Below are 26836 nucleotides of genomic sequence, written 5' to 3'. Positions count from 1 at the left end.
TGTTTATATCACATACAGAAATATAATTGCAATCATATTATGAGTACCAATAGGTTATATTGACAGTTAGAATGAGTTAATGCAGCAAGTCAATATTTGCAGTGTTATAAAGGCACAGATGATTGGCCTCGGGGAGACCAAAACATCCAACACTGCGGAGACACCATCACGTGTTTCTCAACGCAGTGATTCCAGAACACTGCCCCCATCCCTTATGGGAAATATGCAGATGCAGGTAAAGAAGCTGCGGAGACACCATCACGTGTTTCTCGACGCAAGCAGTGAATAGCCAGGCCTTTCCCCGGGAAGGAACAACCACGGGAAGGGCAGCATCCTATGAAGGAAAGCCACCTATGCCAAGCATGGTATCCATCCACAGACAGCTGTTTCGGGGTGTTTGCCCCTCATCAGTGTGGAGTAGGAATCTGGCTATTAGGAGCAGTGCCTAGTAAAAAGGCTATAAAGGCACAGATGATTGGCCTCGGGGAGACCAAAACATCCAACACTGCGGAGACACCATCACGTGTTTCTCAACGCAGTGATTCCAGAACACTGCCCCCATCCCTTATGGGAAATATGCAGATGCAGGTAAAGAAGCTGCGGAGACACCATCACGTGTTTCTCGACGCAAGCAGTGAATAGCCAGGCCTTTCCCCGGGAAGGAACAACCACGGGAAGGGCAGCATCCTATGAAGGAAAGCCACCTATGCCAAGCATGGTATCCATCCACAGACAGCTGTTTCGGGGTGTTTGCCCCTCATCAGTGTGGAGTAGGAATCTGGCTATTAGGAGCAGTGCCTAGTAAAAAGGCTATAAAGGCACAGATGATTGGCCTCGGGGAGACCAAAACATCCAACACTGCGGAGACACCATCACGTGTTTCTCAACGCAGTGATTCCAGAACACTGCCCCCATCCCTTATGGGAAATATGCAGATGCAGGTAAAGAAGCTGCGGAGACACCATCACGTGTTTCTCGACGCAAGCAGTGAATAGCCAGGCCTTTCCCCGGGAAGGAACAACCACGGGAAGGGCAGCATCCTATGAAGGAAAGCCACCTATGCCAAGCATGGTATCCATCCACAGACAGCTGTTTCGGGGTGTTTGCCCCTCATCAGTGTGGAGTAGGAATCTGGCTATTAGGAGCAGTGCCTAGTAAAAAGGCTATAAAGGCACAGATGATTGGCCTCGGGGAGACCAAAACATCCAACACTGCGGAGACACCATCACGTGTTTCTCAACGCAGTGATTCCAGAACACTGCCCCCATCCCTTATGGGAAATATGCAGATGCAGGTAAAGAAGCTGCGGAGACACCATCACGTGTTTTTCGACGCAAGCAGTGAATAGCCAGGCCTTTCCCCGGGAAGGAACAACCACGGGAAGGGCAGCATCCTATGAAGGAAAGCCACCTATGCCAAGCATGGTATCCATCCACAGACAGCTGTTTCGGGGTGTTTGCCCCTCATCAGTGTGGAGTAGGAATCTGGCTATTAGGAGCAGTGCCTAGTAAAAAGGCTATAAAGGCACAGATGATTGGCCTCGGGGAGACCAAAACATCCAACACTGCGGAGACACCATCACGTGTTTCTCAACGCAGTGATTCCAGAACACTGCCCCCATCCCTTATGGGAAATATGCAGATGCAGGTAAAGAAGCTGCGGAGACACCATCACGTGTTTCTCGACGCAAGCAGTGAATAGCCAGGCCTTTCCCCGGGAAGGAACAACCACGGGAAGGGCAGCATCCTATGAAGGAAAGCCACCTATGCCAAGCATGGTATCCATCCACAGACAGCTGTTTCGGGGTGTTTGCCCCTCATCAGTGTGGAGTAGGAATCTGGCTATTAGGAGCAGTGCCTAGTAAAAAGGCTATAAAGGCACAGATGATTGGCCTCGGGGAGACCAAAACATCCAACACTGCGGAGACACCATCACGTGTTTCTCAACGCAGTGATTCCAGAACACTGCCCCCATCCCTTATGGGAAATATGCAGATGCAGGTAAAGAAGCTGCGGAGACACCATCACGTGTTTCTCGACGCAAGCAGTGAATAGCCAGGCCTTTCCCCGGGAAGGAACAACCACGGGAAGGGCAGCATCCTATGAAGGAAAGCCACCTATGCCAAGCATGGTATCCATCCACAGACAGCTGTTTCGGGGTGTTTGCCCCTCATCAGTGTGGAGTAGGAATCTGGCTATTAGGAGCAGTGCCTAGTAAAAAGGCTATAAAGGCACAGATGATTGGCCTCGGGGAGACCAAAACATCCAACACTGCGGAGACACCATCACGTGTTTCTCAACGCAGTGATTCCAGAACACTGCCCCCATCCCTTATGGGAAATATGCAGATGCAGGTAAAGAAGCTGCGGAGACACCATCACGTGTTTCTCGACGCAAGCAGTGAATAGCCAGGCCTTTCCCCGGGAAGGAACAACCACGGGAAGGGCAGCATCCTATGAAGGAAAGCCACCTATGCCAAGCATGGTATCCATCCACAGACAGCTGTTTCGGGGTGTTTGCCCCTCATCAGTGTGGAGTAGGAATCTGGCTATTAGGAGCAGTGCCTAGTAAAAAGGCTATAAAGGCACAGATGATTGGCCTCGGGGAGACCAAAACATCCAACACTGCGGAGACACCATCACGTGTTTCTCAACGCAGTGATTCCAGAACACTGCCCCCATCCCTTATGGGAAATATGCAGATGCAGGTAAAGAAGCTGCGGAGACACCATCACGTGTTTCTCGACGCAAGCAGTGAATAGCCAGGCCTTTCCCCGGGAAGGAACAACCACGGGAAGGGCAGCATCCTATGAAGGAAAGCCACCTATGCCAAGCATGGTATCCATCCACAGACAGCTGTTTCGGGGTGTTTGCCCCTCATCAGTGTGGAGTAGGAATCTGGCTATTAGGAGCAGTGCCTAGTAAAAAGGCTATAAAGGCACAGATGATTGGCCTCGGGGAGACCAAAACATCCAACACTGCGGAGACACCATCACGTGTTTCTCAACGCAGTGATTCCAGAACACTGCCCCCATCCCTTATGGGAAATATGCAGATGCAGGTAAAGAAGCTGTGGAGACACCATCACGTGTTTCTCGACGCAAGCAGTGAATAGCCAGGACTTTCCCCGGGAAGGAACAACCACGGGAAGGGCAGCATCCTATGAAGGAAAGCCACCTATGCCAAGCATGGTATCCATCCACAGACAGCTGTTTCGGGTGTTTGCCCCTCATCAGTGTGGAGTAGGAATCTGGCTATTAGGAGCAGTGCCTAGTAAAAAGGCTATAAAGGCACAGATGATTGGCCTCGGGGAGACCAAAACATCCAACACTGCGGAGACACCATCACGTGTTTCTCAACGCAGTGATTCCAGAACACTGCCCCCATCCCTTATGGGAAATATGCAGATGCAGGTAAAGAAGCTGCGGAGACACCATCACGTGTTTCTCGACGCAAGCAGTGAATAGCCAGGCCTTTCCCCGGGAAGGAACAACCACGGTAAGGGCAGCATCCTATGAAGGAAAGCCACCTATGCCAAGCATGGTATCCATCCACAGACAGCTGTTTCGGGGTGTTTGCCCCTCATCAGTGTGGAGTAGGAATCTGGCTATTAGGAGCAGTGCCTAGTAAAAAGGCTATAAAGGCACAGATGATTGGCCTCGGGGAGACCAAAACATCCAACACTGCGGAGACACCATCACGTGTTTCTCAACGCAGTGATTCCAGAACACTGCCCCCATCCCTTATGGGAAATATGCAGATGCAGGTAAAGAAGCTGCGGAGACACCATCACGTGTTTCTCGACGCAAGCAGTGAATAGCCAGGCCTTTCCCCGGGAAGGAACAACCACGGGAAGGGCAGCATCCTATGAAGGAAAGCCACCTATGCCAAGCATGGTATCCATCCACAGACAGCTGTTTCGGGGTGTTTGCCTCTCATCAGTGTGGAGTAGGAATCTGGCTATTAGGAGCAGTGCCTAGTAAAAAGGCTATAAAGGCACAGATGATTGGCCTCGGGGAGACCAAAACATCCAACACTGCGGAGACACCATCACGTGTTTCTCAACGCAGTGATTCCAGAACACTGCCCCCATCCCTTATGGGAAATATGCAGATGCAGGTAAAGAAGCTGCGGAGACACCATCACGTGTTTCTCGACGCAAGCAGTGAATAGCCAGGCCTTTCCCCGGGAAGGAACAACCACGGGAAGGGCAGCATCCTATGAAGGAAAGCCACCTATGCCAAGCATGGTATCCATCCACAGACAGCTGTTTCGGGGTGTTTGCCCCTCATCAGTGTGGAGTAGGAATCTGGCTATTAGGAGCAGTGCCTAGTAAAAAGGCTATAAAGGCTATAAAGATTCCTACTCCACACTGATGAGGGGCAAACACCCCGAAACAGCTGTCTGTGGATGGATACCATGCTTGGCATAGGTGGCTTTCCTTCATAGGATGCTGCCCTTCCCGTGTTTGTTCCTTCCCGGGGAAAGGCCTGGCTATTCACTGCTTGCGTCGAGAAACACGTGATGGTGTCTCCGCAGCTTCTTTACCTGCATCTGCATATTTCCCATAAGGGATGGGGGCAGTGTTCTGGAATCACTGCGTTGAGAAACACGTGATGGTGTCTCCGCAGTGTTGGATGTTTTGGTCTCCCCGAGGCCAATCATCTGTGCCTTTATAGCCTTTTTACTAGGCACTGCTCCTAATAGCCAGATTCCTACTCCACACTGATGAGGGGCAAACACCCCGAAACAGCTGTCTGTGGATGGATACCATGCTTGGCATAGGTGGCTTTCCTTCATAGGATGCTGCCCTTCCCGTGGTTGTTCCTTCCCGGGGAAAGGCCTGGCTATTCACTGCTTGCGTCGAGAAACACGTGATGGTGTCTCCGCAGCTTCTTTACCTGCATCTGCATATTTCCCATAAGGGATGGGGGCAGTGTTCTGGAATCACTGCGTTGAGAAACACGTGATGGTGTCTCCGCAGTGTTGGATGTTTTGGTCTCCCCGAGGCCAATCATCTGTGCCTTTATAGCCTTTTTACTAGGCACTGCTCCTAATAGCCAGATTCCTACTCCACACTGATGAGGGGCAAACACCCCGAAACAGCTGTCTGTGGATGGATACCATGCTTGGCATAGGTGGCTTTCCTTCATAGGATGCTGCCCTTCCCGTGGTTGTTCCTTCCCGGGGAAAGGCCTGGCTATTCACTGCTTGCGTCGAGAAACACGTGATGGTGTCTCCGCAGCTTCTTTACCTGCATCTGCATATTTCCCATAAGGGATGGGGGCAGTGTTCTGGAATCACTGCGTTGAGAAACACGTGATGGTGTCTCCGCAGTGTTGGATGTTTTGGTCTCCCCGAGGCCAATCATCTGTGCCTTTATAGCCTTTTTACTAGGCACTGCTCCTAATAGCCAGATTCCTACTCCACACTGATGAGGGGCAAACACCCCGAAACAGCTGTCTGTGGATGGATACCATGCTTGGCATAGGTGGCTTTCCTTCATAGGATGCTGCCCTTCCCGTGGTTGTTCCTTCCCGGGGAAAGGCCTGGCTATTCACTGCTTGCGTCGAGAAACACGTGATGGTGTCTCCGCAGCTTCTTTACCTGCATCTGCATATTTCCCATAAGGGATGGGGGCAGTGTTCTGGAATCACTGCGTTGAGAAACACGTGATGGTGTCTCCGCAGTGTTGGATGTTTTGGTCTCCCCGAGGCCAATCATCTGTGCCTTTATAGCCTTTTTACTAGGCACTGCTCCTAATAGCCAGATTCCTACTCCACACTGATGAGGGGCAAACACCCCGAAACAGCTGTCTGTGGATGGATACCATGCTTGGCATAGGTGGCTTTCCTTCATAGGATGCTGCCCTTCCCGTGGTTGTTCCTTCCCGGGGAAAGGCCTGGCTATTCACTGCTTGCGTCGAGAAACACGTGATGGTGTCTCCGCAGCTTCTTTACCTGCATCTGCATATTTCCCATAAGGGATGGGGGCAGTGTTCTGGAATCACTGCGTTGAGAAACACGTGATGGTGTCTCCGCAGTGTTGGATGTTTTGGTCTCCCCGAGGCCAATCATCTGTGCCTTTATAGCCTTTTTACTAGGCACTGCTCCTAATAGCCAGATTCCTACTCCACACTGATGGGGGGCAAACACCCCGAAACAGCTGTCTGTGGATGGATACCATGCTTGGCATAGGTGGCTTTCCTTCATAGGATGCTGCCCTTCCCGTGGTTGTTCCTTCCCAGGGAAAGGCCTGGCTATTCACTGCTTGCGTCGAGAAACACGTGATGGTGTCTCCGCAGCTTCTTTACCTGCATCTGCATATTTCCCATAAGGGATGGGGGCAGTGTTCTGGAATCACTGCGTTGAGAAACACGTGATGGTGTCTCCGCAGTGTTGGATGTTTTGGTCTCCCCGAGGCCAATCATCTGTGCCTTTATAGCCTTTTTACTAGGCACTGCTCCTAATAGCCAGATTCCTACTCCACACTGATGAGGGGCAAACACCCCGAAACAGCTGTCTGTGGATGGATACCATGCTTGGCATAGGTGGCTTTCCTTCATAGGATGCTGCCCTTCCCGTGGTTGTTCCTTCCCGGGGAAAGGCCTGGCTATTCACTGCTTGCGTCGAGAAACACGTGATGGTGTCTCCGCAGCTTCTTTACCTGCATCTGCATATTTCCCATAAGGGATGGGGGCAGTGTTCTGGAATCACTGCGTTGAGAAACACATGATGGTGTCTCCGCAGTGTTGGATGTTTTGGTCTCCCCGAGGCCAATCATCTGTGCCTTTATAGCCTTTTTACTAGGCACTGCTCCTAATAGCCAGATTCCTACTCCACACTGATGAGGGGCAAACACCCCGAAACAGCTGTCTGTGGATGGATACCATGCTTGGCATAGGTGGCTTTCCTTCATAGGATGCTGCCCTTCCCGTGGTTGTTCCTTCCCGGGGAAAGGCCTGGCTATTCACTGCTTGCGTCGAGAAACACGTGATGGTGTCTCCGCAGCTTCTTTACCTGCATCTGCATATTTCCCATAAGGGATGGGGGCAGTGTTCTGGAATCACTGCGTTGAGAAACACGTGATGGTGTCTCCGCAGTGTTGGATGTTTTGGTCTCCCCGAGGCCAATCATCTGTGCCTTTATAGCCTTTTTACTAGGCACTGCTCCTAATAGCCAGATTCCTACTCCACACTGATGAGGGGCAAACACCCCGAAACAGCTGTCTGTGGATGGATACCATGCTTGGCATAGGTGGCTTTCCTTCATAGGATGCTGCCCTTCCCGTGGTTGTTCCTTCCCGGGGAAAGGCCTGGCTATTCACTGCTTGCGTCGAGAAACACGTGATGGTGTCTCCGCAGCTTCTTTACCTGCATCTGCATATTTCCCATAAGGGATGGGGGCAGTGTTCTGGAATCACTGCGTTGAGAAACACGTGATGGTGTCTCCGCAGTGTTGGATGTTTTGGTCTCCCCGAGGCCAATCATCTGTGCCTTTATAGCCTTTTTACTAGGCACTGCTCCTAATAGCCAGATTCCTACTCCACACTGATGAGGGGCAAACACCCCGAAACAGCTGTCTGTGGATGGATACCATGCTTGGCATAGGTGGCTTTCCTTCATAGGATGCTGCCCTTCCCGTGGTTGTTCCTTCCCGGGGAAAGGCCTGGCTATTCACTGCTTGCGTCGAGAAACACGTGATGGTGTCTCCGCAGCTTCTTTACCAATATTTGCAGTGTTGACCCTTCTTCTTCAAGACCTCTGCAATTCTCCCTGGCATGCTCTAAATCGACTTCTGGACCAAATCCTGACTGATAGCAGTCCATTCTTGCATAATCAATGCTTGCATTTTGCCAGAATTTGTTGGTTTTTGTTTGTCCACCCGTCTCTTGATGATTGACCACAAGTTCTCAATGGGATTAAGATCTGGGGAGTTTCCAGGCCATGGACCCAAAATCTCTATGTTTTGTTCCATGAGCCATTTAGTTATCACCTTTGCTTTATGGCAAGGTGCTCCATCATGCTGGAAAAGACATTGTTGGGCGCCAAACTGCTCATGGATGGTTGGGAGAAGTTGCTCTTGGAGGACATTCTGGGACCATTCTTTATTCATGGCTGTGTTTTTAGGCAAGACTGTGAGTGAGCCGATTCCCTTGGCTGAGAAGCAACCCCACACATGAATGGTTTTAGGATGCTTTACAGTTGGCATGAGACAAGACTGGTAGTAGCGCTCACCTCTTCTTCTCCGAATAAGCTGTTTTCCAGATGTCCCAAACAATCGAAAAGGGGATTCATCAGAGAAAATGACTTTGCCCCAGTCCTCAGCAGTCCACTCCCTGTACCTTTTGCAGAATATCAGTCGGTCCCTGATGTTTTTTCTGGAGAGAAGTGTCTTCTTTGCTGCCCTCCTTGAAACCAGCCCTTGCTCAAAGAGTCTCCACCTCACAGTGCGTGCAGAAGCACTCACACCAGCCTGCTGCCATTCCTGAGCAAGCTCGGCACTGCTGGTAGTCCGATCCCACAGCTGAAACAGTTTTAAGATATGGTCCTGGCGCTTGCTGGTCTTTCTTGGGCGCCCTGGAGCCTTTTTGACAACAACGGAAGCTCTCTCCTTGAAGTTCTTGATGATGCGATAGATTGTTGACTGAGGTGCAATCTTTGTAGCTGCGATACTCTTCCCTGTTAGGCCATTTTTGTGCAGTGCAATGATGGCTGCACATGTTTCTTTAGAGATAACCATGGTTAACTGAAGAGAAACAATGATACCAAGCACCAGCCTCCTTTTAAAGTGTCCAGTGATGTCATTCTTACTTAATCATGACTGATTGATCGCCAGCCGTGTCCTCATCAACACCCACACCTGTGTTAATGGATCAATCACTAAAACGATGTTAGCTGCTCCTTTTAATGCAGGACTGCAATGATGTTGAAATGTGTTTTGGGGGTTAGAGTTCATTTTCTGGGCAAATATTGACTTTGCAAGTACAGTAATTGCTGTTAAGCTGATCACTCTGACATTCAGGAGTATATGCAAATTGCCATTAGAAAAAATGAAGCAGTAGACTTTGGAAAAATTAATATTTGTCTCATTCTCAAAACTTTTGGCCATGACTGTAGTGTTTTTTTTTTTTTACTTTTACGCTGGTAACCAGGGTAAACATCGGGTTACTAAGCGCGGCCCTGCGCTTAGTAACCCGATATTTACCCTGGTTACCAGTGAAGACACCGCTGGATCGGCGTCACACACGCCGATCCAGCGATGTCAGCGGGAGATCCAGCGACGAAATAAAGTTCTGGACTTTCCCCAGCGACCAACGATCTCCCAGCAGGGGCCTGATCGTTGGTCGCTGTCACACACAACAATTTCGTTAACGATATCGTTGCTACGTCACAAAAAGCAACGATATCGTTAACGATATCGTTCAGTGTGACGATACCTTAACAGCCAAAACATCTGGTTTGTACGATGCAAACTTTAAAAAGGCATTGCAAAAAGCGGAGCTGGACTTAGAGAAGTGGCATAAATTTCAACTGTCTTGGTTTGGTAGAGTTAATGTAATTAAAATGGACTTATTGCCTCGCCTTATTATTTCCAGACAATCCCGTTATATCTTACCGCGTCCTTCTTCTCGCGACTCAAGAAAGTGGTCATCCAATTGGTCTGGTCTCATGCTAGATCAAGAATATCACATTTTGTATTAAGCAGGTCCAAGAAGAGGGGGGGAATTGGCCTACCAGACTTCCTAGTATAGAGTCGTGCCTCATTAGGTACTTGCATTTTAGACTTATACCACAGCAGTAACAACAAGAAATGGGTGGGCCTGGAGGGTGATCTCGTTGGCGGGGATCCTCAGACGATGCTATGGAACACGGGAGGGGGGGGAGGTCGAACCTTCCATTCATGACTAGGAACATGCTTCTACTTGTACGACAGAGTGGCAGAAATACTATAACCTCTACAGCCCCGGGTCCACTAACCCCAATTTACGACAATCCTCACTTCCCCGCAGGTTTCCGTAGGGAAAATTTCCTGAGTAAAAATAGAGCTTCAAGACCCATTATATTTGACTTCATAAATCAGACAGGTATTAAGTCCCTACACAAAATATACCAGGGGGGGAACCTCCTGAGGGCTCTTGGTTCTTTTACGAACAGCTAAAGAGCTTCAAAGGCACATCATTTAAACTTAATAAGTCCATGGGGGTGTTAACCCCTTTCGAGAAAATTTGTCTCGCTGAGGAGCCCCCATCTCGTAAGGTGTCCCTCTTATATAACCTTTTCCAGGAGAGTCAGACCCCAACACATGACTTCCCAACGTTTTTCTCAAGATGGGAGAGTGACTTGGGGATTTCATTGTCCCAAGAGGAAAGAAATAAGATTTTTTTGTTCACCTTTAGGACTTCGCTGTCGGCTGTGTCACAGGAGAGGAGTTACAAGGTTCTGTCAAGGTGGTATAGATGCCCCTGCCAGGTTCACACTATGTTCCCGGTGATACCGGTTATTTGTTGGAGATGCACATCAGAAAAAGGGACTTATGTCCATATCTGGTGGGAATGTCCACCCATAAAGAAATTCTGGATGCTAGTTTTCGATCTCCATAACAAATTATCCTTTCGCAAAATACAACCCACAGTGGAACTAGCCCTCTTGTCTCTGTGTGACATGTCGATATCTGGTTTTAAGAGGAGTCTTCTCAGACATTTTCTTACGGCTGCCAGGAATTTGATTCCTAGATACTGGAAGCAGGATCGTTACCCCTCAGGCTCCGATTTTGTTGCGGAGCGTAACAACATTTACAGAATGGAACAATTGATAAGTGAATCCATGGGCGATTCGGCGAAACTTTTTAACACTTGGGCTTCATGGATTGTATTCAGGGAGACCCCGGAGTTGGACGTATGGTTGTCCAGGTCCTAATTCATATCTGGAGCCGATATGGGAGCGTTCGCTTAATAGTTGTTGTCCCTATCCTCTGGCCTGCTGTCGTGGCCTAAAGCCAATGTTGGTGACTCAATGTTCTTCTCTCCACTACATGGGGCCTGGGGTCAGCCCGGGAGGGATGCCGCATTCCTCATACCTAGCGTACCCTCTTACCTTCACCCGCTTTCCTCTCCCCCCATCCTCCCCCCCTTTCCTCCCCCCTTTTTTTTTTTTTTTCTTTTTCTCTTCTTTCTTTCCTCCTCTTTCCGTTTCTTTACTTCTTTCTACTTCTGCTTACTTCTTATATCTAGCGACATTTTATACTAATATAAACGATTAAATATAGCTAGTAATGCTTGATTGCCTTTGATGCTGTTTATATGTTTCAACTATGAAAAGTATCATTGCTAACTTGAAAGTGTTATCGTTGGCAGTGGCCAACTACATTTAATACTTGCTGAGACTTTCTCCTTTTGTACGATCTACAGGTTGTACCCCATCGAGTTTAACAATTGTTTCAGCACTGTACCATTGTTTGTATTGTTTATTTGCTTCAATAAACCTGATTTATACAAAAAAGGTAGTTCATGCTTGGAAACCCGCCAATTACAACACTTCTGCAAAGATGAGTGGGCCAAAATTCCTCCAGAGCGTTGTAAAAGGCTCATATCTAGTTATTGCAAATGCTTGATTGCAGTTGCTGCTAAGGGTAGCACAACCAATTATTAGGTTTAGGGGGCAATCACTTGTTCACACAGGATCCTGTAGGTTTGGATTTCTTTTTCCCTTAATAATAAAGACCTTAATTTAAAAACTGCATTTTGTGCTTACTTGTGTTATCTTTGTCCAGTATTTAAATGTGTTTGGTGATTTGAAACATTTAAGTATGACAAACATGCAAAAAATAGAAAATCAGGAAGGGGCAAACACTTTTTCACACAACCGTATATATGCTCCTCCATTCTGGTATATGCCCTTCATCCTGGCATATGCCCTCCATCCTGGTATATGCCCTCCATCCTGGTATATGCTCCCTCATGTTTGTATATGTCCCATCCTGGTATAAGTCCACAATCCTGGAATATGCTTCCCCATCCTTGCATATTCCGTTCATCCTGGTATATATGCCCCCATTCTTTTATATGCCACCCCAGCCTTGTAATTGTCATCCCATCATTGTATATGAGCCCCATACTGGTATAAGTTCCCCATCCTGCCTTTTTCCGCTGTTCAACACATAGAAAGAAAGAAAAAAACCACAACACTGCAACTTACTTTTCTTCCTTCTTCTCCCCCGAAGCGACACATTGTCTTCTGAAGCGGGCAGCAGATTTCAGTGTCCAAGCAGTGGGACATCACTGCCATGCAACCAGTCGCTTGTACGCTGACGTCAGCTGCTGGCCTCTGATTAACCAGCAGCGTGTATTGTGGCGCACAGACCTGGCAAGTTTGTGCACTGCAATACACTTCAGCTGGATGTGTGTCTGAGAATGCAGATCCGGCTGAAGTAAGGGTTGGCGTTGCGGTGTTCCTCACCCGCCGGGCCCGGTTCACTGATGTGGAACGGCAGTGGTGCGTGTGCCCACAGGGAGGCCTCTGTGTGCCCCCTCTTGCTCACATGTCATAGGTTCACCACTGCTGACCTAAATGATGTAGACCTGGATATATTTCTTTCCAGCCTTCAGGATGGAGTCGAGCAGGCTTTATTTTTCTTAAGTGGAGGTCGGGGCTCGGTGTAGGTGTTAGATGCCCAAGCGAGGTAGTCGTGGGCAAGCTTCGGTCCCAATCACTTTGGCATCCTACAGACAAGGGGTGTCTCCATCCTGATGTTCTGCATTGTATGTGGTGTTTCCCACTTACTTCTGGCAGGCAGGTCTCTTCTGGGTTCAGGAATGCCTCTTCTGGACCCAGGGCAGCTAACAATCCAGGAGAAACATGGTTAATAAACAACAACATTTTCCTTAGAGAATGGCAGTCTGTACAGTATTTACAAGCAGGTTTACAAGCAGGTTTAAAGGATAAGGCCCAACGGTTTGTCATCTTTCCCACAGGTACCGGATACAACTTTAGCCCTGGTTCTCGGGATAGTTGGCATATCCCCTTTTCTGGCTTTTGTAGCCCTTGGAGATCTTCCTCACCTCTAGCAGCATTTCTGAATTTCGATACCTTCCACCCCATGTAGTCTGAGTCCATCCTTTCATCTAGCTTCGCAGGCTGAGTGTGCCCCTGGCCCCCGACGTCCATCTCAAGGTTGCCCTTGGCCATTAGGCGGAATCACATGGAAGGTATTTACAGCAATTTGCTGTCAGGAATATTGAGCTCATGTCATCCCTAGCAGCCCACTATTCCTGATGCATATGCACTCCTGCCCTCGCATTAACTGAACTGTCACTTCCTGCCTCAGTCAGGGGGTGCTGTTTTTAACATGCTATCCCTTTTGGGGGGTTTCCCAATATATGGGACCCCTAAAAGCACTTCAAACATGGATAGGTCCATAAAAAAATACATTTTGTAAATTTCTTTGAAAAAATTAAAAATTACTGCTACATTTTTAAACCTCCTAAAACGCTAACAAAATAAAATAACATTTTACAAATGGTGCTGATGTAAAACAGAGATTAGGGAAATGTTATTTATGAATGTATTCATGTTTTTGTGTGGTATGACTATCTGGATTAAAGGGATAATCATTCAAAGTTTAAAAATTGCTAACTTTTTAACATTTTTCTCAAATTTCTGATATTTTTTATAAATAAACACAAAACATATCAACCTAAATTTACCATTATCATAAAGTATAATGTGTCACGAAAAAACAGTCTCAAAAACACTTGGATTTTTGGAAGCATTCCAGAGTTATTACCGCATAAAGTGACACTGGTCAGATTTCAACATTTTGGCTCTGTCACTAAGGGGTTAAAAACGGATCACATAAAGGTTAACATCCATATGTCTGGCGTTTTTTGTGGATACATTACAAATAGGAAAGGAAACTGTATATGTCTTTCATTATTTATTAAATTGTTACTAATATACAACTGTACAAAATTAAGATATGGTTTGCATCAGGATGTATAAAGCAGACACACAGATGGAATACGGATTACATAAAATATGCATGATAAATTGTCATATTTTTCTTGATATAAAATGGATGATTTTGTATTCACTCAAACCCAGCTTAAGACTGACAAATAGACTATAAGATCTTAAGGGACTCTGTCGACACAACACGCAGCTGATCGGTGCACTACAGAAGTTGAACTGTGCGATAAGCATGACATATACAGTGGGGCAAAAAAGTATTTAGTCAGTCAGCAATAGTGCAAGTTCCACCACTTAAAAAGATGAGAGGCGTCTGTAATTTACATCATAGGTAGACCTCAACTATGGGAGACAAACTGAGAAAAAAAATCCAGAAAATCACATTGTCTGTTTTTTTATCATTTTTTTTGCATATTATGGTGGAAAAGAAGTATTTGGTCAGAAACAAACAATCAAGATTTCTGGCTCTCACAGACCTGTAACTTCTTCTTTAAGAGTCTCCTCTTTCCTCCACGCATTACCTATAGTAATGGCACCTGTTTAAACTTGTTATCAGTATAAAAAGACACCTGTGCACACCCTCAAACAGTCTGACTCCAAACTCCACTATGGTGAAGACCAAAGAGCTGTCAAAGGACACCAGAAACAAAATTGTAGCACTGCACCAGGCTGGGAAGACTGAATCTGCAATAGCCAACCAGCTTGGAGTGAAGAAATCAACAGTGGGAGCAATAATTAGAAAATGGAAGACATACAAGACCACTGATAATCTCCCTCGATCTGGGGCTCCACGCAAAATCCCACCCCGTGGGGTCAGAATGATCACAAGAACGGTGAGCAAAAATCCCAGAACCACGCGGGGGGACCTAGTGAATGAACTGCAGAGAGCTGGGACCAATGTAACAAGGCCTACCATAAGTAACACACTACGCCACCATGGACTCAGATCCTGCAGTGCCAGACGTGTCCCACTGCTTAAGCCAGTACATGTCCGGGCCCATCTGAAGTTTGCTAGAGAGCATTTTGATGATCCAGAGGAGTTTTGGGAGAATGTCCTATGGTCTGATGAAACCAAACTGGAACTGTTTGGTAGAAACACAACTTGTCGTGTTTGGAGGAAAAAGAATACTGAGTTGCATCCATCAAACACCATACCTACTGTAAAGCATGGTGGTGGAAACATCATGCTTTGGGGCTGTTTCTCTGCAAAGGGGCCAGGACGACTGATCCGGGTACATGAAAGAATGAATGGGGCCATGTATCGTGAGATTTTGAGTGCAAACCTCCTTCCATCAGCAAGGGCATTGAAGATGAAACGTGGCTGGGTCTTTCAACATGACAATGATCCAAAGCACACCGCCAGGGCAACGAAGGAGTGGCTTCGTAAGAAGCATTTCAAGGTCCTGGAGTGGCCTAGCCAGTCTCCAGATCTCAACCCTATAGAAAACCTTTGGAGGGAGTTGAAAGTCCGTGTTGCCAAGCGAAAAGCCAAAAACATCACTGTTCTAGAGGAGATCTGCATGGAGGAATGGGCCAACATACCAACAACAGTGTGTGGCAACCTTGTGAAGACTTACAGAAAACGTTTGACCTCTGTCATTGCCAACAAAGGATATATTACAAAGTATTTAGATGATATTTTGTTTCTGACCAAATACTTATTTTCCACCATAATATGCAAATAAAATGTTAAAAAAACAGACAATGTGATTTTCTGGATTTTTTTTTCTCAGTTTGTCTCCCATAGTTGAGGTCTACCTATGATGTAAATTACAGACGCCTCTCATCTTTTTAAGTGGTGGAACTTGCACTATTGCTGACTGACTAAATACTTTTTTGCCCCACTATATATCTGTATCTGTATGGAGCACAAAATGACATGTACTCATGATGGATAAATACATCAAATAGCATTAAGGGGTTAAACTGGATTAGCGCTATCTTCAATCTCAGAAATTGAAACAGGAAGACTCTGCAGTCCAACAAGCTGTTGCTGTTGATTTTGTAGAACATGAGAGATCCACCTTACCAAAGTGTACGTCATGATGCTAGAGCCAGAACCCTAATATAATTTCCAGTTTCATCATAGATTAGATATATTGACTAAAGAAGAGGTCTTCCACCTACATCTTCATTAATTCTCAATTCTATAGCTGTAAAAACTAAACTGTGTTGTCACATTCTCTACTTGCTGATCGGTGCCAATTCACTTTTCAGATGTAGATCGGAGAATGTAAATGACTCATAACTGTACTGGAACTGAGGCGACTGTAAAGAATGATAAAACCCAGCCTCCTCCCAACCTGCGCTAATAATCAGATTATTTAAGAACTACTTTTAAGTGGAAGCCCCTCTTAATATGCTGCTTACATATTGCTTTTTTTCTGAGCAACAATAATGTAGTGACCTGCGATATCTGCTTTGTCCTCCAGAGAATCTTCCTCTTTCAAAGACACTTGAAATTTTTCAATAATGTATCCAGCACCAGTAATCGCTTCCCTTAGAAATTCTTCATTAAGTGGTAGGCCGGAGAACCTCACCTCTCCGACCATGTAGTAGGAGTTTCCCAGATCACCTGTGAGCACTAAGTATCCACCCATTTTTAATAATGAAGTTATGTTTTTAAGAGCAATGACATATGATTCAAAATCTTTACATGCTCCCTCCAGACACAGGCAACTCAGGACACAATCAACTTGGGGAATAATAACCGGATCTATGGGATTAGCATTGAAGACATCACACTTTAGGACTTGTCTTATGGCTTTTCTTAGTTTTTCTTCCTTTTCTTGGCAAGTTATTCTGTAACAGAAGAAAAATTGTTGCATAAAAACATTTTACCATTGGTTAACTTAGAATTTAGAAACTTATTGTGCGATTCTTCAAAGTATCAAAGCTAGAAAACTGGAAACTTTTGTCAATTGCACACCAATTTGAACCAACTTTGCCAAAATGGTTGGAGCTGGAGAGGAGGAGTAATGGGGTATGGCTACCGCATACCATCAAATTCAACAAAAAAATTGGTTTGGTGTATTATGTAGTAAACGGGAAGGCAAGTAGTTGTGGCTGGACATTTAGGGCTTAGCTCACCCAGGCCTTTCTCTCTTGGGTAACAGGGTTCTTTCTTTGACCCAGCACATACCATACTCACGGTGCTGTCAGCTTCTTCTCCAAAGCTGTGACTGCTGGCCATCTTCAGTTTTAAATGAATAGAGGTACAGTCCAAAGCAACTTTTAACTAAATGGATTTATTCACTTCAGGATACAGCACATCCACATGACTTCTAGCATTATCTTCACAGTCAAGACTGCACATCTCCTTATCTGTTCTTGCAACCCCTCAGTGTTTCCCTGGTAGAATGTCACTACGATATAGAATTCTTCTGCCTGTTTCGCCCCAGACGTCAGATATACTACTTCCATAGCCTTCCACCTCTTAATGGGATGACCTGCCTATACACTTTTACGGTGACCACTTATCTTCCTTTGCCAGCTTCCTCTGTCTCTTCTCTGCTGCTGCTCATACTGTGCCCTCTTCTTCACTCTACTCTCCAGATCCCCTCCTTGAATGGCTGGGCACCTACTTCAAACATTGCAGGGATAGTTAAGCAGCTCGGGCCATAGCCCAACTGAGCACACGGGTCTAGCCCCAACTGACTCTAACCAGGAAATATTTCTGCCTTATTCCCCTCCTACAATTAACTTCTTTGTGTCCTACAACTAAACCTATCATACAGTGAGCTCAGTGCCCCCATCTATTTCCCCTTTCCCAAACTGCACTGTCCCTATTAATCCCTAGTATAACATACAGTATTACATAAGTAATATGACATAATGGAATACACAACAACACGTAACAACAGCATAAAATATATAAATAAATATGCACATACAAGTACAACAATATAGGCGTTTAAAGGGGTAAAACACTCAACCCCTTACAATTACATCAAAAATGCTACGAGTCTCAGACTGGAGTAGAATTTCTGATGAGGTGCATGGAGGTGCACGCCACTGAGAAGATGCCCCAAATTCATTAAGGTAGTAGGACGACAGAACACCATGACCTTTTATTCTAATAATTTTATTTTACCAGATTGGTCAAAAGTGCAGAATCATCATTATCATTACCACTAGTACACATACAATGTAAATTACACCCAATTCAGTCACTCAACGAGGGGCAGACATATCATTGGTGCAACATGTACAGCTGCACAGGCCCAGGAGTTAAGGGAGCCCATTTCCATCTCCAAAACTGGTGGATTTGCACATTATCACGAGCTATTGGACTGCAAAGGGCCCATAAGTTGTCCTTGCACAGTGGTCCCTTCCTGTCTGTGTCCACCAGTGCACTTAACCGTTCATCCAGGGGCAGACACACTACTGGTGTAACCTGTGCAGCCGAACAGGGGTGCGGAGAATACGTTGGCCAACTTTTACCTCAACAGCAGCAAGCAACTTAAATCACAGACACATTATTGAATTGCTGTGCATTATGTTCATTTATTGCAGTCGATTTTTGGTGCTTTTTCAGGCAGAATCGACCTGAAAAAAACATAATATGTACATACCCCATGTTAGGCACTGTCCAATCAAAGGCTGCAAAAAAAATCTTCATTAGAAAAAGGCTTTAGGAAAAGAAAAACTCCCCCAAACAAGAGAGTTTCTTGAAGCAGTTTCTTTTCATAAGGTTGTGTGCCAAAGATGAGTTTTTGGTGAGTTTCTGATACTGTGCACTTTTGCTGTACAAAAAAAGGCAGCGCCTTACAGATCCAATAAAGTGGATGAGATTTATAGAAATATCATGCCAACTGTGCTTTTATTTCACTCATTGTAAGCTAACCTGCAGTGTGTGTTTCCAATTTGCAATATGTTAATTTCTTTTGTGTATGCGCTGAGTTTTACACTGCCTTGTGAAAGTATTCGGGTCCCTGGAACTTTTCAACCTTTTCCCACATACACTCCCTGACAGAAGTTGTGTCGCTTATCCATGTTATGTAAATAAAAGCTTATAACCTGACGTTAAATTCATCCTTTGGTTGTATAAATTATTGATTTGAAAGCTGAAACCTTCCGAAATGTGATTTAGGTTAAGAAAATAAATTGGCATCAATGCAAAAATAATGGTCAGATTTTGGCAAGACAAAAGTTTTGTCGCCCAAAGAAAGTAATGTGATAGTCAAACAAATAATTAACTTAAAATACAAATATATGTTGCATAACATTGGTGAATGAAGTTATGGTGCTATTAGAGTCATATTTAATATTTTGTGTGACTTCCATGAGCTTGAAGGACTGCATCCATGCGGTTCAACAATGATTCATACAATTTATTAATGAAGTCATCAGGAATAGCTAAGAATGCAGTCTTCCATGCCTCCCAGAGTTCATCTAGGTTCTTTGGTTTTGTCTTCCAAGCTTCCTCTTTCATCCTACCCCAAACATGCTCAATGATGTTCATGTCTGGTGACTGGGCTGGCCAGTCCTTGAGCACCTTGATCTTTTTTGCCTGGAGGAACTTTATTGTAGAGATGGATGTATGAGATGGAGCACCATCCTGCTGCAGAATTTGACCCCTTTTATGATTTGGAATATAAGAGGTAGCCAATGCTTCTTGATATTTTAGGCTATTGATATTGCCTTCCACCTTGCAAATGTTTCACACACCCCCATACTGAATGTAACCCCAGACCATGATCTTTCTACCACCAAATTTAACTGTTTTCTGTGTGTATTTTGGATCCATACGGGCTCCAGTAGGTCTCCTGCAATATTTGCGGCGGCTGTGGTGTAATTCTACTGAAGATTCTTCAGAGAAATCCACCTTCTGCCACTTTTCCAGCATCCATCTGTTTAGCAGGCTGTGGGACTTTCCAAATGCCACATGGTTTTTTATTTGCCTTTTGTTTAGCGCTGGCTACTGGGCACTGATTCGATCATGGAGGCCATTTTGAGACATAATCCTACAAACTGTTCTAGTTGACACAGGGACGTGAGGTGACCAGGCCTGTTGGAGCTTTGCTGAAGTGGAAGAGGGGCTTGGTTTGCTTTGTATTTTCTAACCAACAAATGTTCCTCTTGAGCAGTTGTCTTGCGGGGTCTGCCGGACCTGGGCTTGTCAAACACATATCCAGTCTCTTCAAATCTTTTTTTAATTCTTTGTACTTGACACTGAGACACATTAAAGGTGCCAGCCACCTCTGCAGTGGATCTGGTCTTCAGCCTCTTGATAATCCAGGCTTTGGTCGCAGGGTGGATCTTTGGCATGTTGTCAGAGCTCAAGTTGCGGTTCAAGTGAAGGTCTGGGGTGCTGGGTTTCCTTTTACACACATACACTAATTAACCGATCATTTACTGAGCACAGGTGAGGATGTAAACTAGGATTGGGTGCATTATGTGACTAGGCGACAAAACTTTTGTCTTGCCAAAATCTGACCATGCTCTGTCCATTAACTGATCAATATTTCTGCATTGATGTCAATTTATTTTCTTAACCTAAACCACATTTCGGAGGGTTTCAGCTTTCAAAAGAATAATTTATACAACCAATAGATGAATTTAACGTCAGGTTATAAGCTTTTATTTATATAACATGGATAAGCGACATAACTTCTGTCAGGGAGTGTATCATGCTTCAAACATAAAGATACCAAATGTAAATTTTTGGTGAAGAATCAACAAGTGGAACATAATTGTGAAGTTGAACGAAAATTTATTGGTTATTTTAAATTTTTGTGGAAATTCAAAAACTGAAAAGTGGGCGTGCAATATTATTCTGCTCCTTTAACTTAATACTTTGTTGCGCCACCTTTTGCGTCGATTACAGCTGCAAGTTGCTTGGGGTATGTCTCTATCAGTTTTGTACATTGAGAGACTGAAATTCTTGCCAATTCTTCCTTGGCAAACAGCTCGAGCTCAGTGAGGTATGATGGAGATCATTTGTGAACAGCAGTTTTCAGCTCTTTCCACAGATTCTCGATTGGATTAAGGTCTGGACTTTCTAACACCCGGATACGTTTATTTGTGAACCTTTCCATTGTAGATTTTGCGTTATGTTTGGGATCATTGTTTTGTTGGAAGACAAATCTCCATCCCAGTCTCAGATCTTTTGCAGACTCCAACAGGTTTTCTTCAAGAACGGCCCTGTATTTGGCTCCATCCATCTTCCCATCTATTTTATCCATCTTCCCTGTCCCTGCTGAAAAAAAGCAGGTCCAAACCATGATGCTGCCACCACCATGTTTGACAGTGGGGATGGTGTGTTCAGGGTGATGAGCTGTGTTCCCTTTACGCCAAACATATAGTTTGGCATTGTTGCCAAAAAGTTCTATTTTGGTTTCATCTGACCAGAGCACCTTCTTCCACATATTTGGTGCATCTCCCAGGTGGCTTGTTGCAAACTTTAAACAACACTTTTTATGGATATCTTTGAGAAATGGCTTTCTTCTTGCCACTCTTCCATAAAGGCCAGATTTGTGCAGTGTACGACTGATTGTTGTCAAGTTGACAGACTGTCCCACCTCAGCTGTAGATCTCTGCAGTTCATCCAGAGTGATCATGGGCCTCTTGGCTGCATCTCTGATCAGTCTTCTCCTTGTTTGAGATGAAAGTTTCGAGGGGCGGCCGGGTCTTGGTAGATTTGCAGTGGTATGATAATCCTTCCATTTTAATATGATCGCTTGCACAGTGCTCCTTGGGATGTTTAACCCCTTCCCGACCCATGACGCCACGTAGGCGTCATGAAAGTCGGTGCCAATCCGACCCATGACGCCTATGTGGCGTCATGGCGGGAATGCTTCCCTGCGGGTCCGGTGACCGGGGTCATTCAAATGTCACCGTACCCGCAGGTGCAGGGGGACCTGTACTTCACCCCAGGGGGGGTGGCTTTGCCCCCCCGGGTCTACGATCGCTCCTGGTGACCTTTTTTTAACCCCCTCCAGCTCTGATTGGAGCTAGCATCCATGTGACGCTAGCACTCCAATCAGAGCTGGAGGGGCGGAGAAAAACAGTGTCTGCCTCGCTCCTCAGCTTCATCCCATCCGTGGAAGCTGAGGAGCGAGGTGCCCGACTGCTCACCTGCCCCCGCAGACACCGCGATCGCCGCCGCAGCCGCCGCACACCTCTTCAGAGCGCCGCCGCTGTACACCCCACTGCTACTGCCGCCTCCCCCACTGCTACCGCCAGTACCACCGCTGCTGCTGAGGACAGGTACCTCCCCTCTCCTGTCCTCCACTCCCCCCAACCTCCGCTCCCTCCCCCCTGCCCCCCCCGATCATCCCCCAGCCCCCCTTTATCACCAGCTTCTGCTCTATTTTCTTTTCTCCTATCGCCCCCTGCATCTGTTAGCCCCTCCTCCCCTGGTGATCACCCTCTTTAGTGATCACTGCTAATCACCCCCTGCCCCCCCCGATCACCCCCTACCCCCCCGATCACCCCCTGCCCCCCCCCCTGTCCACCTGATCACCCCCTGCCCCCCTTTATCACCTGCTGCTGCTGCTGCTGTGTTTTCTCTCCTACTGCCCCCTGCGTCTGTCAGCCCCTCCTCCCCTGGTGATCACCCTCTTCAGTGATCACCGCTAATCACCCCCTGCCCCCCCCCTGCTGACCCCCTACCCCCCTGATCACCCCCTGCCCCCCCTGTCCACCTGATCACCCCTCTGCCCCCCTTCATCACCCGCTGCTGCTGCTGTGTTTTCTTCTCTCCTAACGCGTTTGCGTCTGTCAGCCCCTCCTCCCCTGGTGATCACCCTCTTCAGTGATCACCGCTAATCACCCCCTGCCCCCCTCCTGCTCACCCCCTACCCCCCCTGATCACCCCCTGCCCCCCCTGTCCACCTGATCACCCCTCTGCCCCCCTTCATCACCCGCTGCTGCTGCTGTGTTTTCTTCTCTCCTACCGCGTTTGCGTCTGTCAGCCCCTCCTCCCCTGGTGATCACCCTCTTCAGTGATCACCGATAATCACCCCCTGCCCCCCCTGATCACTCCCTGCCCCCCCTGATCACCCCCTGCCAATACCCCCCCCCCGTCCACCTGATCACCCCTCTGCCACCCTTTATCACCTGCTGCTGTGTTTTCTTCTCTCCTACCGCCCCCTGCGTCTGTAATCCCCTCCTCCCCTGGTGATCACCCTCTTTAGTGATCACTGCTAATCACCCCCTGCCCCCCCTGATCACTCCCTACACCCCCTGATCACCCCCTGCCCCCCTGATCACCCCCTGCCCCCCGGATCACCTGCTGCTGCCAGCTTCATCTCCATCTGACGCTGCATCTCCTCAGCCCCCTCCTGTCCGCCCGCGCCTGACAGCCCCTCCGCGCCTGACAGCCCCTCCGCGCCTGACAGCCCCCCGCGTCTGACAGCTCCCCGCACCTGATAGCCTCCTCCTGCAGAAGAGTTGCACCAAACACTCGCACATACACACGCACACGCAACACTATAATAAAGTTTAGATTTTTTTTTTTTTACACACGCACACGCACCACACACACAATGTCCCGCTCATCCCAGTCATCCCAGTCACAAAGGCTGTACACAGCTGAGGAGGCATATTCCTTTCTTGCCTCCGAAGCTGATAGTGAGGGAGAGGACCCCACTTTTCTGTATTCCTCCCACTCTTCCTCCCCTAGTGACACTGACTCGCCACCCCAAAGATGTCGCAGGTCGAGAAATCGTCCGGAGCCCAGGGGAGGGGAGCCGGAGCCCAGGGGAGGAGAGTCGGAGCCAAGTGTAAGTGACCCCCAACCTAGTGCTAGTGACGCCCAACCTAGCACTAGTGCCCCCGTCTGGACCCCCGTCCCTGAAAACTTTGCTCCACGGATTCCTGATTTCATTCCCCAATCAGGAATCCAATTTGAGACTGCCAACCTCCGGGAGATAGACTTTTTCAAAGTCTTTTTCTCGGAGTCAATCGTCAGTCTCATGGTGGAGCAAACAAATTTGTACGCCCTGCAATTTTTTGCCCAAAACCCAAGTTCATCATTTTCTACTTGGAATCCCGTTGACTCCGTAGAAATTATGAAATATTGGGGACTGGTCCTTCACATGGGAATTGTGAAGAAACCAGAAATTCGCCAATACTGGAGTACTGATATTTTATATCAAACTCCAATATTTGGCATGGTTATGAATCGCAAACGTTTTGAGGCGATTCATAAATTTCTCCACTTTAGGGACAATACGGACATCCTTCCTCGTGATGACCCGAATTTTGATAGACTGTTCAAAATTCGGCCGGTCATCGAACACTTCAGCAACAAGTTTGCTGAAGTGTACATTCCCCAAAGGGAAATTTGTGTGGATGAATCCCTCATCCACTTCAAAGGGAGGCTTCAGTTCCGTCAGTACCTGCCAAGCAAAAGGGCGAGGTACGGGATAAAACTCTACAAGATCTGTGAGAGTACCTCAGGGTACACTCTCAGCTTTAGAGTTTATCAAGGAAAGGACAGCAGTATCCAGCCCCCAGATTGTCCACCTGCTCTGGGGGTGAGTGGGAAAATAGTGTGGGATTTGGTCCACCCACTGCTTGATAAAGGTTACCATCTGTACGTTGATAACTTTTATACAAGCATCCCACTCTTTCAATCCCTCTCTGCCAGAGCTACCGTCGCTTGCGGTACTGTGCGCAGAAACAAGAGGGGTCTCCCTTTGTCACTAATTGAGCAGGTTCTCCCAAAGGGTGAGAGCCGGGCCCAATGTAGTGGCAACATGCTTGCGGTCAAGTTCAAAGACAAAAGGGACGTCTTTTTCTTGACAACAATCCATGGTCCCGGCACCACGGCCAGCACTGTTCGAGGTACCCCAGCACAGGTCCACAAACCGGACTGTGCGCTGGGGTACAACAAACACATGGGGGGAGTTGATCTTTCTGATCAAGTCCTCCAGCCCTATAGTGCCATGCGGAAAACGAAGGTGTGGTATAAAAAACTGGCTGTGCACATCGTACAAATGGCACTGTATAACGCATACGTGCTATCACGATGTGCAGGCCAGACCAACAACACCTTCCTTCAGTTCCAGGAGGCGGTGATAAAGGCCCTGATTGGAGGCGTGGAAGGAGCGGGCCCCAGCACCCCTGGAACTCAAGGTTCCCGTATGGTACCGGTGCAACATTTTCCCTGTGAGGGGAGAGCAAAAAAAAGGTGCCGGGTGTGCTATAAAAGGGGGATAAGAAGGGAAACTCGTTTCCAATGTGAAACGTGTCCCGACAAACCTGCACTGTGTTTGAATGAATGCTTCAGAATTCATCACACGTCCGTGGACTAGCCACATCCTGATATTCCACTACAGAACTCACCCACACCAGGCTGATATACACTACACCACACACACACACCAACCTGACGTACACTACACCACACCCCAACCTGACATACACTACACCACACACACCAACCTGACATAGTGTGTCAGATTGGTGTGTGTGGCGTAGTGTACATCAGGTTGGTGTGTGGTGTGGTATAGTGTACGTCAGGTTGGTGTGTGTGTGTGTGGTGTACACTACACCACACACACCTACCTGAAGTACACTACACCACACCCCAACCTGACATACACTACACCACACACACCAACCTGACATAGTGTGTCAGATTGGTGTGTGTGGCGTAGTGTACATCAGGTTGGTGTGGTATAGTGTACGTCAGGTTGGAGTGTGTGTGTGTGTGTGTGGTGTACACTACACCACACACACCTACCTGACGTACACTACACCACACCCCAACCTGACATACACTACACCACACACACCAACCTGACATAGTGTGTCAGATTGGTGTGTGTTGCGTAGTGTACATCAGGTTGGTATGTGGTGTGGTATAGTGTACGTCAGGTTGGAGTGTGTGTGTGTGTGTGGTGTACACTACACCACACACACCTACCTGACGTACACTACACCACACCCCAACCTGACATACACTACACCACACACACCAACCTGACGTAGTGTGTCAGATTCGTGTGTGTTACGTAGTGTACATCAGGTTGGTGTGTGGTGTGGTATAGTGTACGTCAGGTTGGTGTGTGTGTGTGGTGTACACTACACCACACACACCTACCTGACGTACACTACACCACACACCAACCTAACATACACTACACAACCCAACCTGACGTAGTGTCAGGGTGTGTATGGCGTAGTGTACGTCAGTTTGGTGTGGTGTGGTATAGTGTACGTCAGGTGTGTGTGTGTGTGTGTGGTGAATACTACACCACACACACACCAACCTGACATACACTACATACCTTCCATACACAACATAGTGTCCGCTAACGATTGGAGCTAATTTTTCATTCAAAAAGTGAAATGGCGCACCTTCCTTTCCGAGCTTTGCCGTGCGCCCAAACAGTGGTTTACCCCCACATGTGAGGTATCGGTGTACTCAGGAGATATTGCCCAACAAATTTTAGCATCCAATTTACCCTGATGCCCATGTGAAAATGAAAAAAATTGAGGCTAAAATAAAAATTTTGTGAAAAAAAAGTACTTTTTCATTTTTATGGATCAATTTGTGAAGCACCTGGGGGTTCAAAGTGCTCAATATGCATCTAGATAAGTTCCTTGGGTGGTCTAGTTTCCAAAATGGGGTCATATGTGGGGGAGCTCCAATGATTAGGCACACGGCGGCTCTCCAAACCTGACATGGTGTCCGCTAAAGATTGGAGCTATTTTTTCATTCAAAAAGTCAAATGGCGCTCCTTCCCTTCCGAGCCTTGCTGTGCGCCTAAACAGTGGTTTACGCCTACATATGAGGTATCGGTGTACTCAGGAGATATTGCCCAACAAATTTTAGCATCCATTTTACCCTGATGCCCATGTGAAAATGAAAAAAATTGAGGCTAAAATAAAATTTTTGTGAAAAAAAAGTACTTTTT

At 46.9% G+C, this 26836-nt stretch overlaps 1 protein-coding gene across 1 annotated transcript in view; it reads right to left on the bottom strand.

Moving 5' to 3' along the window:
* Positions 1–13917: 13917 nt before the first annotated feature.
* The window catches only part of LOC138665208 (nicotinamide N-methyltransferase-like), a 60680-nt gene continuing 47761 nt past the window's right edge, over positions 13918–26836 (bottom strand). Inside the window, exon 3 of the mRNA XM_069752494.1 lies at positions 13918–16766. Coding sequence (XP_069608595.1) covers positions 16331–16766 — 436 coding nt within the window. The 3' untranslated portion in view covers positions 13918–16330. The remainder of the gene's footprint in view (positions 16767–26836) is intronic.

The sequence above is a fragment of the Ranitomeya imitator genome, chromosome 2, assembly GCF_032444005.1.
Source record: "Ranitomeya imitator isolate aRanImi1 chromosome 2, aRanImi1.pri, whole genome shotgun sequence".
NCBI classification, from domain to species: Eukaryota; Metazoa; Chordata; class Amphibia; order Anura; family Dendrobatidae; genus Ranitomeya; species Ranitomeya imitator.
Note: the sequence above shows the minus strand (reverse complement) of the source record. Positions and strands in the feature narration are given on the sequence as shown.